The 19,384-nt window shown below is 48.9% G+C and overlaps 8 protein-coding genes across 8 annotated transcripts in view, besides 3 other annotated features; 4 read left to right on the top strand and 4 right to left on the bottom strand.

Moving 5' to 3' along the window:
- Positions 1-273: 273 nt before the first annotated feature.
- UA08_04595 (hypothetical protein) lies at positions 274-1,634 on the bottom strand (the record flags this gene model as incomplete). Its single annotated transcript, XM_020266882.1, has 2 exons — positions 274-938; positions 1,046-1,634. 2 exons carry the CDS (start codon positions 1,632-1,634, stop codon positions 274-276), a joined length of 1,254 nt encoding a protein of 417 aa, XP_020120139.1.
- Positions 1,635-2,847: 1,213 nt separating this feature from the next.
- Positions 2,848-2,922: a repeat region (Identified by RepeatMasker using a combination of RepBase library and repeat library created with RepeatScout).
- Positions 2,923-3,907: 985 nt separating this feature from the next.
- Positions 3,908-6,578, bottom strand: UA08_04594 (hypothetical protein; the record flags this gene model as incomplete). The annotated part of the gene is made up of 4 exons (XM_020266881.1): positions 3,908-4,970; positions 5,039-5,801; positions 5,863-6,268; positions 6,438-6,578. The coding sequence occupies 4 exons, from the start codon at positions 6,576-6,578 to the stop codon at positions 3,908-3,910; spliced, it is 2,373 nt and encodes a 790-aa protein (XP_020120055.1).
- Positions 6,579-7,623: 1,045 nt separating this feature from the next.
- Positions 7,624-9,690, top strand: UA08_04593 (hypothetical protein; the record flags this gene model as incomplete). Its single annotated transcript, XM_020266880.1, has 3 exons — positions 7,624-8,024; positions 8,090-8,695; positions 8,838-9,690. The coding sequence occupies 3 exons, from the start codon at positions 7,624-7,626 to the stop codon at positions 9,688-9,690; spliced, it is 1,860 nt and encodes a 619-aa protein (XP_020120056.1).
- Positions 9,691-9,975: 285 nt separating this feature from the next.
- Positions 9,976-11,232, top strand: UA08_04592 (hypothetical protein; the record flags this gene model as incomplete). Its single annotated transcript, XM_020266879.1, has 1 exon — positions 9,976-11,232. The coding sequence occupies one exon, from the start codon at positions 9,976-9,978 to the stop codon at positions 11,230-11,232; it is 1,257 nt and encodes a 418-aa protein (XP_020119917.1).
- Positions 11,233-12,260: 1,028 nt separating this feature from the next.
- Positions 12,261-13,433, top strand: UA08_04591 (hypothetical protein; the record flags this gene model as incomplete). Its single annotated transcript, XM_020266878.1, has 1 exon — positions 12,261-13,433. The coding sequence occupies one exon, from the start codon at positions 12,261-12,263 to the stop codon at positions 13,431-13,433; it is 1,173 nt and encodes a 390-aa protein (XP_020119918.1).
- A 628-nt stretch (positions 13,434-14,061) lies between these two features.
- Positions 14,062-15,255, bottom strand: UA08_04590 (hypothetical protein; the record flags this gene model as incomplete). Its single annotated transcript, XM_020266877.1, has 1 exon — positions 14,062-15,255. The coding sequence occupies one exon, from the start codon at positions 15,253-15,255 to the stop codon at positions 14,062-14,064; it is 1,194 nt and encodes a 397-aa protein (XP_020119919.1).
- Positions 15,256-16,416: 1,161 nt separating this feature from the next.
- On the top strand, positions 16,417-18,029 carry UA08_04589 (hypothetical protein; the record flags this gene model as incomplete). The annotated part of the gene is made up of 6 exons (XM_020266876.1): positions 16,417-16,455; positions 16,520-16,623; positions 16,691-16,860; positions 16,911-16,969; positions 17,038-17,331; positions 17,406-18,029. 6 exons carry the CDS (start codon positions 16,417-16,419, stop codon positions 18,027-18,029), a joined length of 1,290 nt encoding a protein of 429 aa, XP_020119920.1.
- An 879-nt stretch (positions 18,030-18,908) lies between these two features.
- UA08_04588 (hypothetical protein) overlaps positions 18,909-19,384 on the bottom strand; it is a gene marked incomplete at both ends in the record, with an annotated part of 933 nt that continues 457 nt past the window's right edge. Inside the window, one exon of the mRNA XM_020266875.1 lies at positions 18,909-19,370. Coding sequence (XP_020119923.1) covers positions 18,909-19,370 — 462 coding nt within the window. The remainder of the gene's footprint in view (positions 19,371-19,384) is intronic.
- Positions 19,144-19,238: a repeat region (Identified by RepeatMasker using a combination of RepBase library and repeat library created with RepeatScout).
- Positions 19,297-19,382: a repeat region (Identified by RepeatMasker using a combination of RepBase library and repeat library created with RepeatScout).

The following is a 19,384-nucleotide window of genomic DNA, read 5'->3' as shown; positions in this document are numbered from 1 at the left end:
AAAAAAAAAAAAAAACGCCAGCCGTAAACGCCATCCGAAGATTTTCAATAAAGCGGGTATATCCAGCACCTCGATGCATAATGAACATGTACGTTGAAGAAAAAAAGGGTATTTTAAAATTCAAACCCCATCGAATGAGGCCATACCGCCGTGTGGAGTCATTTCATCTGGCCCCAATCCCGTACATACCAACTGAGTAACTTCCCGTGCGTTCTGGCATAGGAGACATCTTGGTAATGTGTTCCTGCAAGTAAGCCCGTTAGATTATCTGTCTTATGAAGCAGACGAAGTAAAATAGACCTTCTTGCGCTTCTTCTTCCCGCTCCTGTCTTCCCCCTGTGAATAGAGCCCTGCTTCGTCATCGTCATCAACGTATCCTTCTCCGTACCCAACAAAGCTGTTGTCATCATAATGTCGTTTCTTCCCACGAGTCGCGCGCATACGCTCTGGCATCGTGGTTGCTGTCGCTACCCCATTCGCTTGAGCAACGGGACGAACAGCATTCGGCGTGGACACCGCTCTCTTCCCGCTGTCAACACCATGTTTCGGTTGCTTTTCGTGGCCTAGAATGTCTTCCCAATACTCGCTGTTCGGGAGGGGGCCCGGCTCCAACTTCATTGCCCGCATTTGCAACTTATGAAGTGCCGACTCGGCTTCTGCGACTCTAATTTCCTTGCCATGAACCTTCTGAATGTGCCATTCTTCTTCCGGCCACATCATCAGATGTCGCAAGCCCCCTGACTGCCCACCCTCGTTTTTCACGGCTTTGTTCCTTCCAGACAAGCCGAGTCCTTTCAACTTCCCTTCATATGACTTGCGCAGACGGTTGATCTTTTCACCTGTTACAGGATCTGCCCTCATGACCGATCTCCCGATTGGCCCCAGCCCATACAGGGATATAATATCCAGGCTCGGATCAGGTCCTGTAACTGTAGGAACTGTTCGTGGAATTTTGTTAACGCACAGACACAGAAACCTACTAGACTCGCAAGCAAGTGCAGTCAAAAGGGATATCTGCGTCATGAAAAGAAGTAAAAGCCCTTACCAGATTTACAAAGATGAAATGCCGTGCCAATGTCCTGCTGCAGTGCATCAAGGCTCGAATCGCGAATCAAGGAGCTGTCCATTTTGGAGTCGACGTCCATCATATCAACATCTGCCGACGCTGGCCAACCTTCCATGTTCAGCTTATGTCGATCGTGGTTACTGCGCCTGTGCTCTGATTGATCGATATTGGTAGCGTCTGCATTCTCTACCGCATTCGTTCCGTGACCCCACGCTTTGTCGGTGTTTTCCGACTCATCTGCAGGCGTCGTATTTCGTGGATGACCGCTAACACTACTAGCTGGTGTGGGAAACGAATTCGTCACACTCACAGCTGGCTGCAGTGAGGTTTGAGCAGACATTGGTGTCGACGAGGGCGGCGATGAAAGGGGCTGTCCGTTTGACGTCGTGTGGCTGGGGGACGTATGCGTATTTGCGAAGTTGGAGGCATAGCTTTGTGCACCGACTGACATCAACGGAGGAGATGTAGGAGAGTGAGGATAGAAACTGTTTGGATTTTGAGGCGAAAGGTCCGCCTTGGAGTTACTGGTTGAAAGGGAAGCGACTGCTAGCTGAGGAAAATCGGACATGGGTTTTCTTCAAGACAGCGTGATATTGAGATCTTCCGTTGTTCGACAACGCCCAGTCGCCAACGTTTGAGGACGGTACGATGGATTGCAAAGGCCGATCGAAGAAAACGAATGAAGGGAGTCGGCAGATCAGCGTTTCGCCTCACGGGAAAATTCCGGGTTGCGATGCCACTTGAACAACCTGCATTAGAGAGCGGAAGCGTTCGAGAGCAGCGGTGGTATGATGATGGAAGATAAACTGCACTTCTGGGCTGCGTTGTGCCAGTGCTGAACCAAGCTCTGCTGAGGGTTGAAGTGAGGTTACGAAGACCTGAAATGACGGCAAAGGCGACCGGACGGCGACCACGTGAAGCACGTGATCAAACTGGCCTTTGCCAGCTTTGCAACTGTTGAATGCACGCACGGACTTTGCCGTTACCGTCGGGCTTCCGGGCTGCCGGCAAGGAGGCACGTGATCGGCTTCGACTCAAGACGCTATACCACAACGCGGGTTACAGAATCGCACCATTTCCTTTACATTGTCGGTGCAGTGGCCATCCTCTACGCAACCACAAACATTCAGAAGCAAGCATTCAGCGGTCAACCTTCAGGTCAACAAGAAGCGAACCCAAACGAAGCTTTGGAAGGCAGTTTGGTCAAAACCTTGGTATACCAACAATCAATCCCATCCTAAACCCCCCCCCCCAGAGAGGCGTCTTTCGCATTATCTAGGGAGAAAAAGGCAGATTCAACTGAAGATCTTCAAGATCGTTAGCTTCTGCAGGAGGGAGAGCACGTTCATCTTCCATATACTCTATATTGACTTGATAGAACCATACATCGGTTCTTTGGCGCGAAACCTCAGTGCCTCCAGGGCTTTCCAAAAACTTATTATTTGCACTATGGCGAAGACGTTCAGATTTGGGACTGAGTAAAGCCTCGTCGACGCTCTTTTCATAAACGGCAATTTGACCGATGCACGTATTTGAGACTCGCTGCTCCGTATTGCCTCCTATTGCCATCTCATAGTAGAACCAACAAGGATGCTGTCTCACGCTATATAGGAGAATTGGGTCCACGATCTGAAGAATGATTAGGAAAACATTTAAAAAACAAAATATCTCCCTGTCGGGGAATCACCCCCGACAGCCGCGACTTGGATCATTTGATGACAAGCGGCGATCATAACTACAGACAGCGGTGGCATTGAATCCAACAATCTACTCCGAGAAGTCGATGCTAGAGAACTACATCATGTGATCTTCCTGCTATTTAACATATAAATCCAACCCTCTAGCATATTCCATGATTTGCTAGCCGCTGAAGTAATGCGTAGTCTTTCATCCTTGTCCTTCATGGAAAGTTTTGAAGCAATGACGCCTGTTCCAGCTTGCCATAATCGAATGTGCTATACAGAGAAGTCACCTTGTCCGAGCCAGTTAATAAAGCTTCACATAGGGAAAATGGAAAAGGTTCTCATAACGAGATTGTGCCCTGCTCTGAGGATGCGCATTCGACTGAGAAAAGAAGATACCAAGATCGTAAACCTTCCCACGACTAACCTGGTCCAACCAAAAAGATAATGAAAACGGGACCTGGTCACTGCTTTGTATAATACCGCATATACATATAGACCCCCAGCTAACTCACTGCGAAGAAGGTTGCATCGTAAGCTATATAGTAAGCTGGCTACATCTACGTATTAACAACTTTTGATCTGTGGGAAGCTCAGCTCAGAGCTGGTTCCTTCATTATCAGATGGCAGACACAGAAGTTGAAAGAACTTACAGTATTATAACATTAAAGCAAAACGACCCATGTTCTTCAGACCCCTACACATCCAAGCGAGTAAGCAAGCAGGCCTATACTACGTTCTAACAGACACTTTTGTGTGATTCTTTACACCTTATTTGCCTAAGCAGATACAATGTAATGTGCCCTCCACAATAGCTGTGATCTCCATGTATTAATACCATCGAAGTCCGGGGAAAAACGAACATACCCGCAGTGGGTCTGCTAGCCTATAAATAGCCCGCTATAATCTCTCGGCGGTACAGTGGAGATCTTGTACTCCATCCAGGCTATATCAACGAACGATAACTCGCAGCATATCCCCGTAAATTCGCATTATAGTACAAACATGTTCGCTATACATCCGGAATATCTTCAAAAGCAGATGCAAAACTGGCCGAACGCTCAGCAATGAACAATCCAGAGGGTTTATCTTGGAAATGTGTAGCTTCTCCACGCTTCTCCGAATCGCGGAAATGAATGTTGATCATGATCATAAAACATCAAGAACGGTAGTATATGGTTGCATCACTAGTCAATAAAGCCGACACATCTGGTATATTATCTGCTAGAGAGTCCATCAGTTCGATCTGTTCCTCTTGACTGAGTGTGCGTCCCCGCCAAGGTCCTGGTTGATTCGAATATTGGGAGTATTGGTCCCCAAATGGTCCCATCCAGAACGCGGGGTCATTATTAGCTTCAACGTAGTCACCGATATTCGCTGTGGTCGCTACGGTTGTATAGCTAGGGTCCCAACCAGGAAAGCTAGGGACAACCGAGGGAAAGGCATTAAAGGGTGTAGAAGGATCAAAGTTGGGATCGCCGTAAGTGGTATATATCGGATTATAGGGCTGTCGATTGTGGTAATAATTTTGTCTGGAAGACTGTTTGTTGCTGGGCTGGCTAGTCGGATAAACAGAGGCGTGTGAAGAATTATTAAACGTGGTTGAGGGAGGCTGAGGCGTCGGTAAGGTGGATTGGTCTTGGTTAGGAGTATTTTCTCGGGCAGGCTCCACGGAGGGGCCTCTTGAATGAAAATCAGATGCTGTTGCCCCTGAAGAGATAACCGTTTGTGTCGAATACTGTGATCTCGCGGAAGGGCTGGACATAACAGGGGGTGTATTCCCCTCCTGCACCGAGATAGGTGATGGTTGAGTCGAGGGCGTATGGACAACGAAGGATTCTGCAGTGTCATATGCTTTGAGGCACGCTGCAATAAGACTTCTGTACAGCTGAAGCGCCGACTCGCACCCGGGCCACCGTAAAGCTGATATCGCGACCGCCTCCAACGCAATTTGAAGAAAACTTTTTACCTCTTCGATATGGTGCTCTTTGCGAATATCAGGATACGACAGCGTCCATAGCATCGTGCTAATCGCCATGAATAGAGCCTGAGTAGATGCCCACGTCAAGTCGACAGAGCCAGTTGTCATCTGATCTCGGTGCATTTTTACGTTGAAAGCACAAGCATCATAGCATTTGCGGGCAGCATCAACAGATGGTTCAGGTATTTGAGGCGAGGGACGATATAGCATGACAATAATAGTATTCTTCCGGCCAACGAACCTGAAATGCGTGTAATGTTAGGAAATTTTTACTAATCAGGTAATTGACTTGTGTCGCCAAAAGCTTACCAGGTTTTACTTAGACCACTGCCGCCATCCTCTTTAGGACATGATTCTACCCAATGGTCCAGTTTTGCCAGGATGCATGAAAACCAGGGGTCTTGGTCGGTCGAAGGGGACTCCCGTTTGTTCAAATATAGAGTCCGTCGAATCTCAGCCTGCAACAATCGCATTTTGAAAAAATGTATAGCAATGCATTTCGCCAAAATAGGCTTTGCCCCTGGAAGTATCCCCTGGCGAGTGATAAAGCGGTCATCCACTAGTTCAGGGAATTTGATATCCAAGTGGTCGTGACTTATACATAGTGAACTCGGGCGGCCTAAACTGTGGGCCAAGCCAAACTCCATTGTGATCACAACCCACGCGAGTCGCCGGCGCATGTCCACCTCTAAGGTATCTAATGCCTCGCCTGTCGGGGCCGTAGTGATGGTGTTTTCTTCAAGGAGTCCCAATTCCTGAGTGAGTTTCGCAGCTGCCCCGACGACCCAGTAAGATGCAGTCCTAGTTGGCGTTACCAGTGAGTATTGCGCAATAAGTGCTAGACATTGTAGCGACCTTAGATCCATTCGTTGCAGTGAACGTTCAAAGTAAGGAAGGGCGGCTAGATAATAACTATCGGCTAATCCTGCGTATTCGGGGCTGAGTTTCTGCATACTGATTGCGATGACCATTCGCAACTGAAAATTTTGTACAGGATCTTTAGACACGCTGAAGACATCATCCGCGTCTTGACGAAAGGTGGGCTCGTGGAGCACTGGCAGCATAGCTTGGCCTGGGATCGAACATGAAATCCATTCAGTACCGGTCCCTCAATAACAAATTTGAATACGCACCTTTGACCATGTAAAGATCGATCAGCTTGTAGGTTAGCTCCTGCGGAGGTAGACTGTCCTGAGGAACAGAACTGATCATCGGATAAACCTTGGAAGTCGGCTTAGAGCTTTCCTTGGCAAACATGTCGCGTATCTCCTGCGCAGTCATCTCTGGGACGACATCTTTGATACTTTTTGAGTCGGTGTTCTGCTTGGCCAGCTCCATCACCAGTCTCGTTATGGCGATCCCACTGGACGGCCCCAGGTATCTTGGTTCGTCAGACGGCGCAAATTTGATACGGCCAGCACTTCGGACCATAAGTTCTGCATCGGCCGCATGCCTGACTTCCTTCTCGGCTTCTTCAATTTCTCGTTCGAGCGCGTGAGCTCTTTCCCGTAACTGGACTATGTAGGAGCGAGAGACAGTCTGGTTACGCGTAGAATCATAGTAGACACATCGCGCATGGCTCCGTTCACATGGTTCGCATTTCGGTATGCCCGGGTCGCACCTGGATTTTCTCTTTTTCCATGAGGGGGATTAAGGTAAGTATTTCCGCCTTCTTGCACAGAAGTAGAGAGGTCATGTTTTTTCTTACTTGTCGACATCTTGTGCAAGCCGTCAAGGTATGGGCTATTTTCCCATCTGGTGCGTCTGGCACACTTCTGAATGGCGGGGTTTGTCTCCACGGGTTCGTGAAGACTGGTCGAGAATCCGATTGGGCCCAATGTTTAGACATCTTGGGAAGTCTCAAGAAGTGTGTGCTGACGCGAGGTGAGAGAATAGCGAGGATTTCAATGTTACTCTAGTCATGATCTGCGCCTTGCCTGTATGGTTATCGAGTGACCGAGCACGGGGCGCACAAAGGCAAGTTGTGTCATTGGGGAAGCCCGGACAACAAGACGCCAGCTGGAATGAAATGGTGCTTTTGATTTTACGGTTGAATACAAAAAGCGACGGATATGGCGGAACTCGTGAAGGCAAAGCCAACACTGTCATTGCTCGCCAAGTGCAGGATGTCGCGAGGGGCCCGTCGAGCGCTTTGGCCTGGCTGTAGCTCAGGCGTCGGTCGTTGTATTGTATAATATGACAATAATATAACAAGACGGCGCGCTAGTAAGCTGGTTAGCGCTCGATTGCCCAATCATGAATGACAAACAATCATGAAATACAAATTAGTTAAGAGCAGAGTAAGAACTAGCAAGAAGCAGCCGAGACGAATAGCTGATATCATGTGACGGGCGGAATCCGGAGTTAGAAAAGTTACCGCCGGTATTTACCCGCGTTACGCGTCAAATACGCGAAATACATAAAATACACTGCAGCGCACATCAACCCATGGCGGAGCCCAACTTCGTCATGCGAATCCACGACATATCGTTAGCTGTTGGTGCGACCACGGAGTAGCGAATGCCATATCGAGATCAGATGAACAAAGCAGAGGAATGCAGGAATGGCAACGTGTTCCCTGGTATTCTCTGCGCTTCTTAGGCTCTAACCCCCACACCGCATATCAACGTGGGTCCGTCGCTGCATCGCGGTGCTCACAGCTCACGGAGTGCTGTGCTCGGTTTTATTGGTGGTGGCTAACGAAGGAGTGCATTGCAATAGCCGAAACAAGGAAGAGGCAAGGAAGGCATCGAAGAGTCACGGACAAGGCTGGCTAACGCAGACAATAAATTAGCTCGCCCCTGAAATAAACGGGGGCTAACGTCCAGATCTGTTGTCGACGCCCAATAGCCGGTTGTTAGTTATAGGAGAAATGTGATACAGCCATACTAGCAATGCCCTCCTCAGCCTTTCTTGATAGTCCAGTGCTCAAAGTCAGCCGCCCAGTTGCTGCCTGTCTAAGATGCCGCACTGCCAAAATCAAATGTGATGGGAAGCTCCCGGCCTGTTCGGCGTGTGAGAAGGCCGGCAAGGCCAACACCTGCTCGGGTGCTACAGACGAGTTCGCGAAAGGAAAGGAACGGAGCTATGTGGCGTCCCTAGAGGGCTATTGTGAGAAGCTGGAGAAACGCCTTGCCGAAATCCGCCGAAAGCAAGTGCAAGCTTCGCATAATAGCGATGGACAGGAATTGCCACAGAGTTCTATAACGGCCTTTGCGGCAGAGAATAGCAGCTCAAGGGCCCATCGCAAGGAAGTGTCTGACATCGACGACCTCGTGGGTGACTTTGGATTTCTGTATGTGGCAACCTTTCGAAGACACATACTTCCCTAGATACAGACTACTGATAATGGTGCTGCAGGTCTGTCAATGCAACATCGCGGGATTTTCAAGGCATCACTTCAAATGTATCGTTTGCGCAGTTGCTTTTAACGTTATCAATAGTGAAACCACTTCCTCAAGCCACCCACCAATCACTGCCCTCCAGGCAAGAAGCTACTAGGCTCATCCAGTTCTACTTCGATAACATCTTGATTCAATTGCCGTTCTTCACCGAGACCACATTTTGGACCTCCGTGGAGGCCGTGTACCAAAGTGGGGGCCGATATGCGAAACCAAGTGATCAGTGGATGGTATACATGGTCCTTGCGATTTCATCTGCTTCTCTATGGCACCAACAACCGAACGTTAACCAGCAATTTGCCTTTTCGATGGTTTCGGCAGCAATTTCTATTGGGGGTGAGGTCTTACAGCCCGGCTCGACACTTGGCATTCAAGCAATTCTTCTTCTCGTGCAGTATTCACTCTTGGATCCTGATCACTTCCGTCCTCGGTTTCTAATTTCATTTGCCGCTCGAGTCATGATCGATTTGGGTCTTCATCAAGATCCGCCAGCAGAAGTCATTGTTGACAAAGATGTCCAAGAACAGCGACGACGGCTCTTTTATTCACTTTACTCATTAGACCGGTACGTCTTCTCTTTTAAGACATGTACAGAAGCAAAGGGAAAAGGAGAAAAGGAAAAAAAAAAAAAAAAAAAAAAGGGAGAGAGAGACGTGAATGAGGGGGTGAGAAGTATATAGTAACCGTACTGATATTCATTTTTCTAGCATCGTTTGCACATCTCTTGGCCATAGCTTTTCGTTTTCCGACCTTTCAGTCAATGTTGACCTCCCAGTTGTCCATGTGCATTCTAATGATTCATTCGATGAGCACATATTTCTCAAGAGTTTGGATCATGCCATTCATTTGATTAAGATTCGCCGCATTTTGTCCAGAGCATACCAAGAGATGCACTTCGACGGACGCAACCGTGTGCCCAATGCAATAGCTCGTGCGTGGAAGCTTTGTTCTGACGCCCGCGAATGGTATGCCGGAGCACCGACGATTCAATCAAGTTCCTTTGGTCTTCTGTACCGATTGGAGCTACTTTACTGCACGATCGTATTTCTGTCGCCCTCTTACGGCGACCCTGACATCTGTGATTTCAGCCGAGTCTTGCTTTTTGATCGATGTATTGACTTTGTCAGCCAACTACATCAAGTTTTAGAGAAGCCGGGCAGCCTTCCTTTTGTTACATATGTGGACATTCAACGTCTTTATCAAGTTGGACAGCTACTAGTCAGATTACTGAACGAAAGTTATGATTTGCTCTTGAGCAACAAATTGCCCGAGCCACCAGCGACGCCTCCCGGCACACCTGAGCCTCCTTACCTTGCTGCGGAAGACCGAATCAATTGCCATTCACGCGCGGCAAGGTGTCTACAGTATATTGGGGACCTCCTTCAATACGGTTCTACGAGGTGGAAAATGGAAGATGAGTTGAACAATTTCATGCGAGTATCGCTAGCAATCAGAGGACGATTACTACAGGAAGGAGGTCCATCGTCTCAAACGATTCCTCAAATCCAGCCATCTAGCCTGTCTACGAGCGTCCATGGAGGCTTATACTACTACAACTAATAATGAATGGAAGCGTCAAAGTGCCATGACGTGCTCTGTAGAATTGGTATTTTTCCGTTGCCTCAGGCCCACCGAAGCAGTCGCGCCTTCCTCAGGCTTGCTATAAAACATGTGACTGCCGGTGGTTATTTCCCCTTGGACCCGAAACCGACGATGGGAACTTTCTCAGCTTCACTAGAAAATTGGGATTTAGTCATCTGTGCATAGTTTTCTCCAGTATCTTTTGAATGCTGCATTCCAACTTCGATTTTCAAATTACGCAAATACAAGTCGCCTGCCATCATCATGCGTTATCATCCATTTATTTTATATCTCGTCGCGGCTTCCTTCTGCTTTGCCACCCATCGAACAGACGAGAAATCTTGTTCAACTCATGGAGAACAGTATATCAGCACAAATATTTTTCATGTGCTGAAGATTTACGAAGATCACGGTCGTCTGATAGAGGATACTAAGAACTGTGCTCAATTTCTCGATGTTTTCAGTACGCTTGCCGCAGAGACCAACAACAGCAGCTTTACTCTACCGGACCTTGTGAAGGCTTGTGAGAGAGTCATTATTGTCATGGGCAGGGCCCTCGAGGAAAGCCTCCAACGTTACGCACAATCCCAGATTGACCAGTTTCCAATCAGTCCGAAGCAATTGTATCCCGGTAGAAGTCCAGCATCTCAAACGACGGCTATTGATTTTGGCGCTGAAGGAGGCCCGGCCCATGAATATGAAAAGTCTATACTCGACCTAGTCAAGCGCCGCTCAAAACGCAAGCATCGCCGAGAGGAGGTATGCGAGGCCAAAGTGTGCGAGAATGAGGACTTGGGAAGAATGTGCAACTCTAAAAAAGTTGAGCCAGACGCAGCTCTGATTTGCAAGATGTGCTACCCTGAAAAAGATGTCGAGCTTATTAACGCGCATTGCCAAGCGAAATGGAAGAGGGAGAGAAGAGCATTTTACATTGTTTCGTTCGTCCTTATCGCAGTCACAATAATAAGCGGTCTTTTGCTCTATATACGACGACGATATCTCCGGGAAAAGAATCCTCCACGTGACGGCTTCCAGGACAATGGCCCAGTCGAAGAAATCAATCCACCAGGTGAAATATACTATTATGACGGAACGAGACTGGATATGACGATGATGCCGGGTGAGCGGGGACCTCCATCAGCCGTGAATTCTTCTCCGGACGCTCGTCAGAAAGACGGATCGAAAAGGTACAATATCCCATGGGACTACTATGAGGACGACATGATTAGCACATCTGCCGCTCAGCGGAGGCTGAAACAGCTCGGGCTACTCTCGAGAACTGGACGCAAAAAAATCCACGACTTGTTTGATTTAGAAGCACTACGGTCGAAGTACGATGCCACAAAAGGTATTCAGCGACAGTCCAATGATTCCGACCGAGTACCAGTGATGCCGTGGGCTCCGAATGCAAGTGTTCGACTGAGTGATCGAGAAACCCAACGTGGGCGGGCGAACGCGTTTTCAAGAGGCTTATCCGCCGTCGAGCTACGAGACATGCCACCAAAGACTGATGCCGTCTGATTTCTAAGAGCTTGGCATGTCGATTGACAATAACGTGAAATCGGACGGTCTACTACGGTAATACAAGTTTGAATGACAGTTTCATCGGTCGATGTATATTAGAGAAACTTGATAGACCGGTCATCTTGTGTTCTTAAAAAGAATGTATGGAATACCGATTTAATTTTGACATTGCTTACATTGTAATGCATGCCTAGGGTCAGGGTCTGCCAGATATATGTCGATTTAAGAAATGGCTTTGCCACGGGTGATTTTCTTTGGAATATAAAAAGAATCCGTCAAGTACATGGAGCCTAAATTTCCCCAACGATGCTAATATAATTCAACGACAGGCTAAGGAGTGACCAGAGTTGGAAAGCTCGGGTTCCAACCTCGCAACAATAACATGAAATCCACTGATATCGACGATAATAAGCCACAGCATTAACTAGTGCCCCTATAACCCTAGACATGTCCCTTGCCTCGTTCGAAACAGTGCATCCATCATGCATTAGCTATGCACGGGTTAGTGTTGGAGGGGGTTAGTATTAGAAGAACACGCGACGAAAGCGACCTACTTGCCTGGATCTTGCCGAGCCCGACAAGCTCGTCATCTGTCGCCGACCTTTTTTTATTTTCATCGGAATATCCATTAGCCTGCAGCAGGAACAAACGAAGTTGGGGAAAGAGAAGCAGTTGCGTGAGTCGATGGAAACTTTCGATAGCTGTGAGCAGATAGCCGTATTAGATAAGCAATACATAGTTGGGCTCGTGAGGGGTAGTTAAGTGAGAGTTGTTATTTTATATCCGAGGCTCCGTTGTACAATAACGTCTAGAAAACAAATCAACAAATGTAAATGCCAGTGTAAATATTTGTAAATCTGGTATAGAAATCCGGGGGTGTTTATAGAGGCACACTCCGCTACCGCACCATTCTATAAGTAACGTTTTACACAAAACAAACAAACTTCCACCATTCATCTAACAAGCCGACACAGAAAAAGAACTCTTCTAAGTCCTCCGCTCGCTAACGTGTCTAGGTGTCAAACATGCTCGCCGTCTCAGAAAAACATCTCAGCAATCTTCTGCTCAGTTTGGACCACTCCAAATGCCAGCGCCTACTCAAACACCTGCTAAACGCACTCGGCACATTCTCCGCACAGCAGCAGCACAATGCCAAAACAGAAGGGGTCCCGAAAACAATTCACCAGCCTGCACGCACCAGCATCGTCAGCGAAAAGTGGGGGTCCACGACTCTCTTCATGCCCGTATCTGACGACCAATCCTCCGGCTTCAAAGTCGTCACGGTGCCCAGGCCCACCAATGCTGCTACTCCTAATACTGGCAACAAATCGGACAGTGCAGTTACCGCCATCCGAGGCGTGATCAACATCCTCTCACCAGATGGTGGGCTAGAAGGCATTTTGAGCGCGGCTGAGATTACGGCATTTCGAACCGCGCTCGCGACCATGATACCGTTTACTCGTTGTCCATGGATTCCCAAGAAAAGAATTGTGATTTTCGGGTCTGGGAAGCAGGCAGAGTGGCATGCACGTCTGGCTTTGCTTACAGTCCCTGATCCCAGGGAAATTGAGGAGATCACGTTCATTAATCGCAGTCATAGGCGTCTTGATTCAACTATCATATCCATTCTTTTCCCAGACCTGCGCCAACGCTATCCACATCTCGTGCTTGATGCGTATTCAAGAGAGCAGGAAGAAGCGAAAGCCGACGGCGAAAATGCATACAAGGCCAGACTACGCGCAGATCTGGCTCTGAGCGATGCCATTTTCTGCTGTACCCCATCTACAACGCCCTTGTTCACGTACGACGATCTTATTCCTCCAACCTTAATATCCACTAGCCAACCCTCAAGCTTAAAAGAGAGATTCATCTCCCTAATCGGCTCCTATAAACCGCACATGCAAGAAATCGATTTAAAAACGCTTTTATCTGGCCCCCACGGCGCGATATACGTCGATTCAATCGAAGCATGTATGGAAGAAGCTGGGGAACTGATCATGGCCCAAGTGGATGCCTCTCACCTAACAGAGTTGGGCGAGCTTGTTCTTTCTGATGACGATGAAGCGGCGTTGCCGAACGGTTCGGGGAATGTGATCTTCAAGTGTGTCGGGATGGGTATTATGGATCTTGCTATTGGGCGGAGTCTGCTGTATATGGCGCGTGAACAAGGTTATGGGACCGTGCTGGATGGATTTTAAAATCTGGAATCTTGTGTAATAGTTATACATACATGGTCATGTCACTATAGAGTGGGGCGAAATCTGGCACCCGCTGCCTTGCCGTGTGGGTCAAATCAACCCGAATTGACCACACAAATTGCAATATTTGGCTCCACCCGGATATCTTGTATTGCACGCAGTTCTAGGCAAACTATAGGAAAGCATATCCCTCTTTCCAGAGACTAAGGGTATTGTTGTATTGCAACTGGGAATAATCAAGTACATATGCTAACACGACCAATAAAAAAGAGAAGGGAAAAAAAAGAATACAGGAAAGAAGAAGAAAAGCGCAAAAAAACATGATAAGAGCTGATTTTTGGAGTCAGTCACGACCTTTTTTTTAAAGCCTTTTCAACGAAATGGCCAAGGTTGCAAAAACTTTCCCCCTCCTTTCCTTCAACCGAATACCAATGGTGGCTGACTGACATTCAGAATATTGAAAACCAGAAAAATAAAAAAATAAGGACACGCCTCCCAAGAATAGAACGCCGAGGTTTTCCCAATGGTACATTAAAAAAAATGAAATGATAAGACAAGTACAACTTGGGTGTTAAAAACCATGGTGTGAAAAAGAAAATTTTTTTTTGTGTTACAAAATGGATGTTGTTTATGCAGCCCAGTCCGAGTCAAGAGGGTGGTTCTTCCCTCGCGGTACTGGGATTTCCGTGACCTTTGGAGCCTCCCATCCAGGGGCCTGGTGGTGCTGCAGCTCGGGTTCAACGGTAGGAGGAGCAGTCTCGGGAGCACTAGCTTCGTTGGCGCTGTCATCTGCCTTGGCCTTCTTCTTGGCCTTTTCCTTCTTTGATGACACTGTAGTCCAATCCTCGTCGACGCTTGGGGCAGCTATACCGAGAATACGCATCTGTTCCTCCTCTGGAGGCAGGTTGTTGGTCCAAGTGCTCGAGCTTCCCGCCTGGCTGGTTGATGTTGTAGGGGCGGTAGGGTCGAAAGTATCGAGAAGGGGAAGGGCAGCATTGACTGCAGGTGCGGGCGTCGTTCTTGTTGCATGGATGCCATTGGTAGTGTTGTTCGCCCAGGCATTGTTCGTAGCCGGGGCGGCAGATTGTTTCCGGCCAGCTTCCCGACGCTCTGCTTCGCGGGCTGTGTGGAGCTGCTTCTCCAGGAGCTTGCGCCGCTCGGCTTCCGCCTCCTGATTGGCCTGCTTTCGACTCTCGTTCTTCTGTCTGTTCTGACGCTGCTTTTTGGTTTCGACTGGCTTGAATGCCGGTGCCTTGGCTTTCTTCTCTTTGGTCTCGAATGAGCCCGTCAATCGGAGGACGGAAGGCCCAGGGGCTGGCTGTTCGAGCATGTCGGAAACATCACCAGCGGAGGGAGAGACAACGTCAGTGGAAGACAGGTCGTCATCAGCATCTGCTCCATTGCTTGATGGAGCCCGTGTCGATAGTTCGCTGCCGGTGCTTTCCTGCACTGCTGCTTTGGCGTGCTTCTCTTTGCGGGCCTTGGGTTTGGTTTCACCAACTGACACCCCGGACCTGGCAGCAGCCAATCTTTTGGCAAATTCTTTGTTATCAATGCCTTCCTCCGCCTCATCGTTCGTGGTGTCAACCAGAGTGCTCGAAGAGGTAGACTTGCTAGCCACTATTGGCGTCGACTCGGGCTGTTTGCGGGTCTTTGGTTTCTTCTGCTTGGGGGGTGGCAGGATAGCTTCGGCTTTCTCTTTCTCTTTCTCAGGAACGGCGCGAATCGGTGCCCGGCTCTTGGGCTTCGATGTATTAGAGTAGTAGTAGCCCAATCCCCCGGCCACCACCAACACAATGGCCCAGCTCATGTATGGATTCATCTTGGTCTCTTGGCGAAGATGGGATCAGCTCAGTTCATGAGAGAAATGAAATACGTTTCCTGAAGGTGCAGCAGATCAGCTTCCGAGACCCGGCGTTGCGGGGCCGCGTGGCTCGGGACGCAGGGGTTGTGCTTCCGCAGGGTTGATTGTTGCGAGCGGGAATGCCAGATGTCCTCTTTGGGCGAGAGTAGGATACACAGTCGAAGCGCACGCGTGCGACTGTACTAAGGTCAGCGTCAAATTGTTGCTGCTGCCGCGTACCGAGTACTATGTGTATGAGGCAGCTGTTTGTTGCTGTTGTAGAGTAATGTAGGGAGAGGTGGATGCTGTAGGAGTCGAGGTCAAGGTCGATCGATACGGACGGAGTGCGGCAGTTAAGGAGCGGAGCGACTTCGGCACTAAGATGGGCGGTTGAGGAACTTGGCCAAGCGCAGTCGAGGGGAAACAGCCAAGCGCAGTCGAGGGGAAACAGAGCAGAGCAGAGATCGGAAATCAGAAATCAGGGGGAGAAAAGAGGGACTCTTATAAGGAGAAGTTCCTGGGAGTGTCCGAGGGAAGAGAGACGAGGTGGAAGGTTGAGGTGGTCTCTCGGCGTTCTTGGCCGCTGGTTGGCTGGAGCTCCAGGGGGTCGTGACCGCTTTGGCTTCTCCCGACTTGATTGTTTGCATCCTTGCGCGCATGGAAACAAGCTTTCTCACACGTACGCATCGGATACATCCGAATGTATCGTATATCATTAATTATGCCTCTCGATAGCTTCATCAAGATATTTGCCAACTACCACATGGATTCGGGATACAAGCACTTCAAAAGTCTTTGACGCCGATTCCGTGGGTCTTCTACATATAGGCTGCGGGCGGGCAGCAAAATGATGCGCTCGGTGAGTGCATAGAAATTTAGCTAGGAGATTGTTCTCAGTCGTATCGATGGCACGGAGAGATGAAACTGTTGGTTGTGATATATATCATCGGCAGGTGCCGCGCATCCTATCAAAGCGGGGTGGGGTCTGCATGATGTATATTTAAGTATTTGAATATCAATCTTTTCCCCACTGATATCATTCTACCTCGCTCCTGCAACCCAACTGTACAGCAACACAGACCGCTCCCGGAAGTCTGTCAAAACAATTGGTCTATCCTGATACAGTCTTACCATCTGAATATGGCGCCAAAAACCAAGATCATCATCGATACCGACCCGGTAAGCTGCTGCCGCTATCCAGTCAAGATGCTGCATAGCTAGGACTGACGTGAGCGACGTGCAGGGCATCGACGACATTCTCGCTCTCCTTTTGGCCTTTGCCGCCACTCCGGAGGAAGTGGAAGTGCTGCTTATCTCGTTGACATTTGGCAATATTGAAGTACAGAGGTATGGAACGTCCGGCATATACGTATATGTATACATATTCACACCACCCCCTTTCTCTATGCAACAGCTGTCTACGCAATGTCATTTCAATGCTGCACATTCTCGAGCGCGAAATGCAATGGCGCAAATCACTAGGCAAACCGGAGGGTTTCGATGCGTTGCGAGCGCATAAGCCTATCATTGCGGTGGGCGCACAGGAGCCGCTGGACGACCAGAAGATGCTCGCGGATTACTTTCGTAAGGACTGCTCAAGTTTAGTTTTGCCCTTGTATCTGTCTACTGACTAGCGCTACTGGTCGTGCCGTATCTAGATGGGAAGGATGGTCTTGGTGGGATTCACTTCACCGTGCGTATGGACCTTTGATATATATATATATATATAACATCTACGCATAGTTTCTAATACCCTCATAGCATCCTCACCTCACTCCCGGCGAGACATGGGAGCATCTTTTTGACCCTATTCAAGACCCGGAAGTCCTGCCGAGTGTGGGTTCTGCAACGGCGCATCAGTCGTTCATCCCATCCAAACGCGCTGCATCGGATGAGATTCTCCAGGTCCTCAGTGACAATGAACCAGACACTGTGACCATTGTTGCTGTTGGTCCGCTGACAAATCTCGCCCTGGCCGCCGCCAAAGACCCCGAGACCTTCCTCCGTGTGAAGGAAGTGGTCGTTATGGGGGGTGCTATCAATGAGCCTGGGAATGTATGAATCCCGTCTGTTTCAGCATCAAAAATTCTCTAGTGGATCGCCGGACTAATGCTAATGGTCATATTTAGGTAACACCAGTAGGCGAGTTCAACGCCTACGCTGATGCGGTTGCTGCAGCGCGCGTGTATGCCCTCACATCGCCCAACCCGCAGAGCACGCTACCCCCAAGCAAGATACTATCAGGGTACCCAGCCAAACTCAGCAAAACGCTTACCCTCAAAACCTTCCCGCTGGATATGACTAAAAAACACGACCTCCTACGCGGCGACTTTGATCGTACCATCACACCCCTCCTCCAATCCGGCAGCCCACTTGCTGAATGGGTCGATGCGTTCATGGCGCATGTATTCCAGACCCTGGAGCGTCTGCACCCGGGTCACGAGGGTGCAAAGGCCAGCTTGACTCTGCACGACCCGGTTTGCGTGTGGTACGCGTTGACGGCGGATGATCCCAGATGGAAGCCTACCAAGACATCGCCGGAGGATATCAGAATTGAGACTGTAGGCCAGTGGACGAGAGGGATGTGCGTTGTTGATCGCCGCAACAGGCACAAGATTGAAGATGATGTTGAGAGCCATAGTGACCATGGTTTGTGGTTGAGTTCGAGGGCAGGGAACAGGGTAATCAGGATGGAAGATTCGCCTGGTGGGGATACCTTTGGAATGCACTTGATGAGCAAGTTGTTTGGCTAGGTTGATTCTGCAGACTCCTTCTCTTTCTTCTGTTCTAGGATAGGATGCATTGCAGATAGACCGACATGGGATAGATCAGAGTTTGACATTTAATTCAATTCAGCTATACGTACTCCGTATTTGTCACTTCGCGGCACTAGATACCACTCACTGCATTGGCTTGGACATGTACTGGCCGATTGGCTGCAATGGTAGAATTAATTCCGGATGAGAATAATATGTTTGATCCGTATGGGTTGGTATGCATGCTGTATGCAGATCTTCATGTCTTACACCTAGTATATGTAGACACCTACCGAGCCAGGTAACTACATAAGAACTATTAATCTGTACGTACGGACACAAAGGGTGTGTTGTTACGCACAGCCACCCATCACAGAAATACAAATCTCCTTCTGTGTACAGCTGAGCAGTGCAGCTAAGCACTGAAGATAAAAAATTGGTGGAATGTATAGCGGATCGTATGGAATGTGCAAGCCCGTCCATCAAAACATCGATGGCTTAAGCCTACCGCGCGATAGGCTGCGGATGACAAGATCCCGTTGCATTTTACACGGCAGATCCATGCCAGTCAAGTTAATTGGACGAGAGACGTGCCTGTAGGAATCAAGGATCATCGCTATAAGAAGACGTAACATCGTTTTGTTCTTGGGCTGACCCAGTGTAAATTGCTTGTCTTCTCCTTTCTTTTCGTCCGGGTTTCTTGTTCCATTGTCTCTCATTAAATCCCTGTCCTTCATTTTCATTCGGGGTCGAAGAATCCAAGAAGAATCATATTACCTTCTCTCTGCTCTGCAATTCGAGCATAGACATAATGCATTTCCAGAGTGCACTCACCTTTTCAATCGCCTTGCTGGCAGGCACTTCCATTGCCGCAGACTACAATGGCGACGGGGTACCCTCCGTGCTGAGGAAAGGGCGTACGAAGTTGCGCGCTTCAGATCTGTTGACTGGATCTTCGTCGGCAAACGTAGCAACACCATTGCCTACTCCCAGTTCATTGCCGTTGCCAACTCCTAGTTTCTCGGCATTTACATTCCCATCTCCATCGGCATCGGCATCAGCATCAGCATCCGCCAGCGCCTTTTCTTCTATTCCTTCTATCGCCACACCGTCGTCCTCGCCCTCATCCTTGCCCTTGTCCGCGACATCGCCCTCATCCTTGCCCTTGTCCGGGGCATCGCCCTCATCCTTGCCCTTGTCTGTGGCCTCGCCCTCATCCTTGCCCTTGTCCGTGGCCTCGCCCTCATCCTTGCCCTTGTCCGCGACATCGCCCTCATTATTGCCCTTGTCTGTGGCCTCGCCCTCATCATTGCCCTTGTCCGCGACATCGCCCTCATCCTTGCCTTTGTCCG

This window comes from Talaromyces atroroseus (assembly GCF_001907595.1).
Source record: "Talaromyces atroroseus strain IBT 11181 chromosome Unknown scaffold_5, whole genome shotgun sequence".
NCBI classification, from domain to species: domain Eukaryota; kingdom Fungi; phylum Ascomycota; class Eurotiomycetes; order Eurotiales; family Trichocomaceae; genus Talaromyces; species Talaromyces atroroseus.
This window is presented reverse-complemented; position numbering and strand designations above follow the sequence as displayed.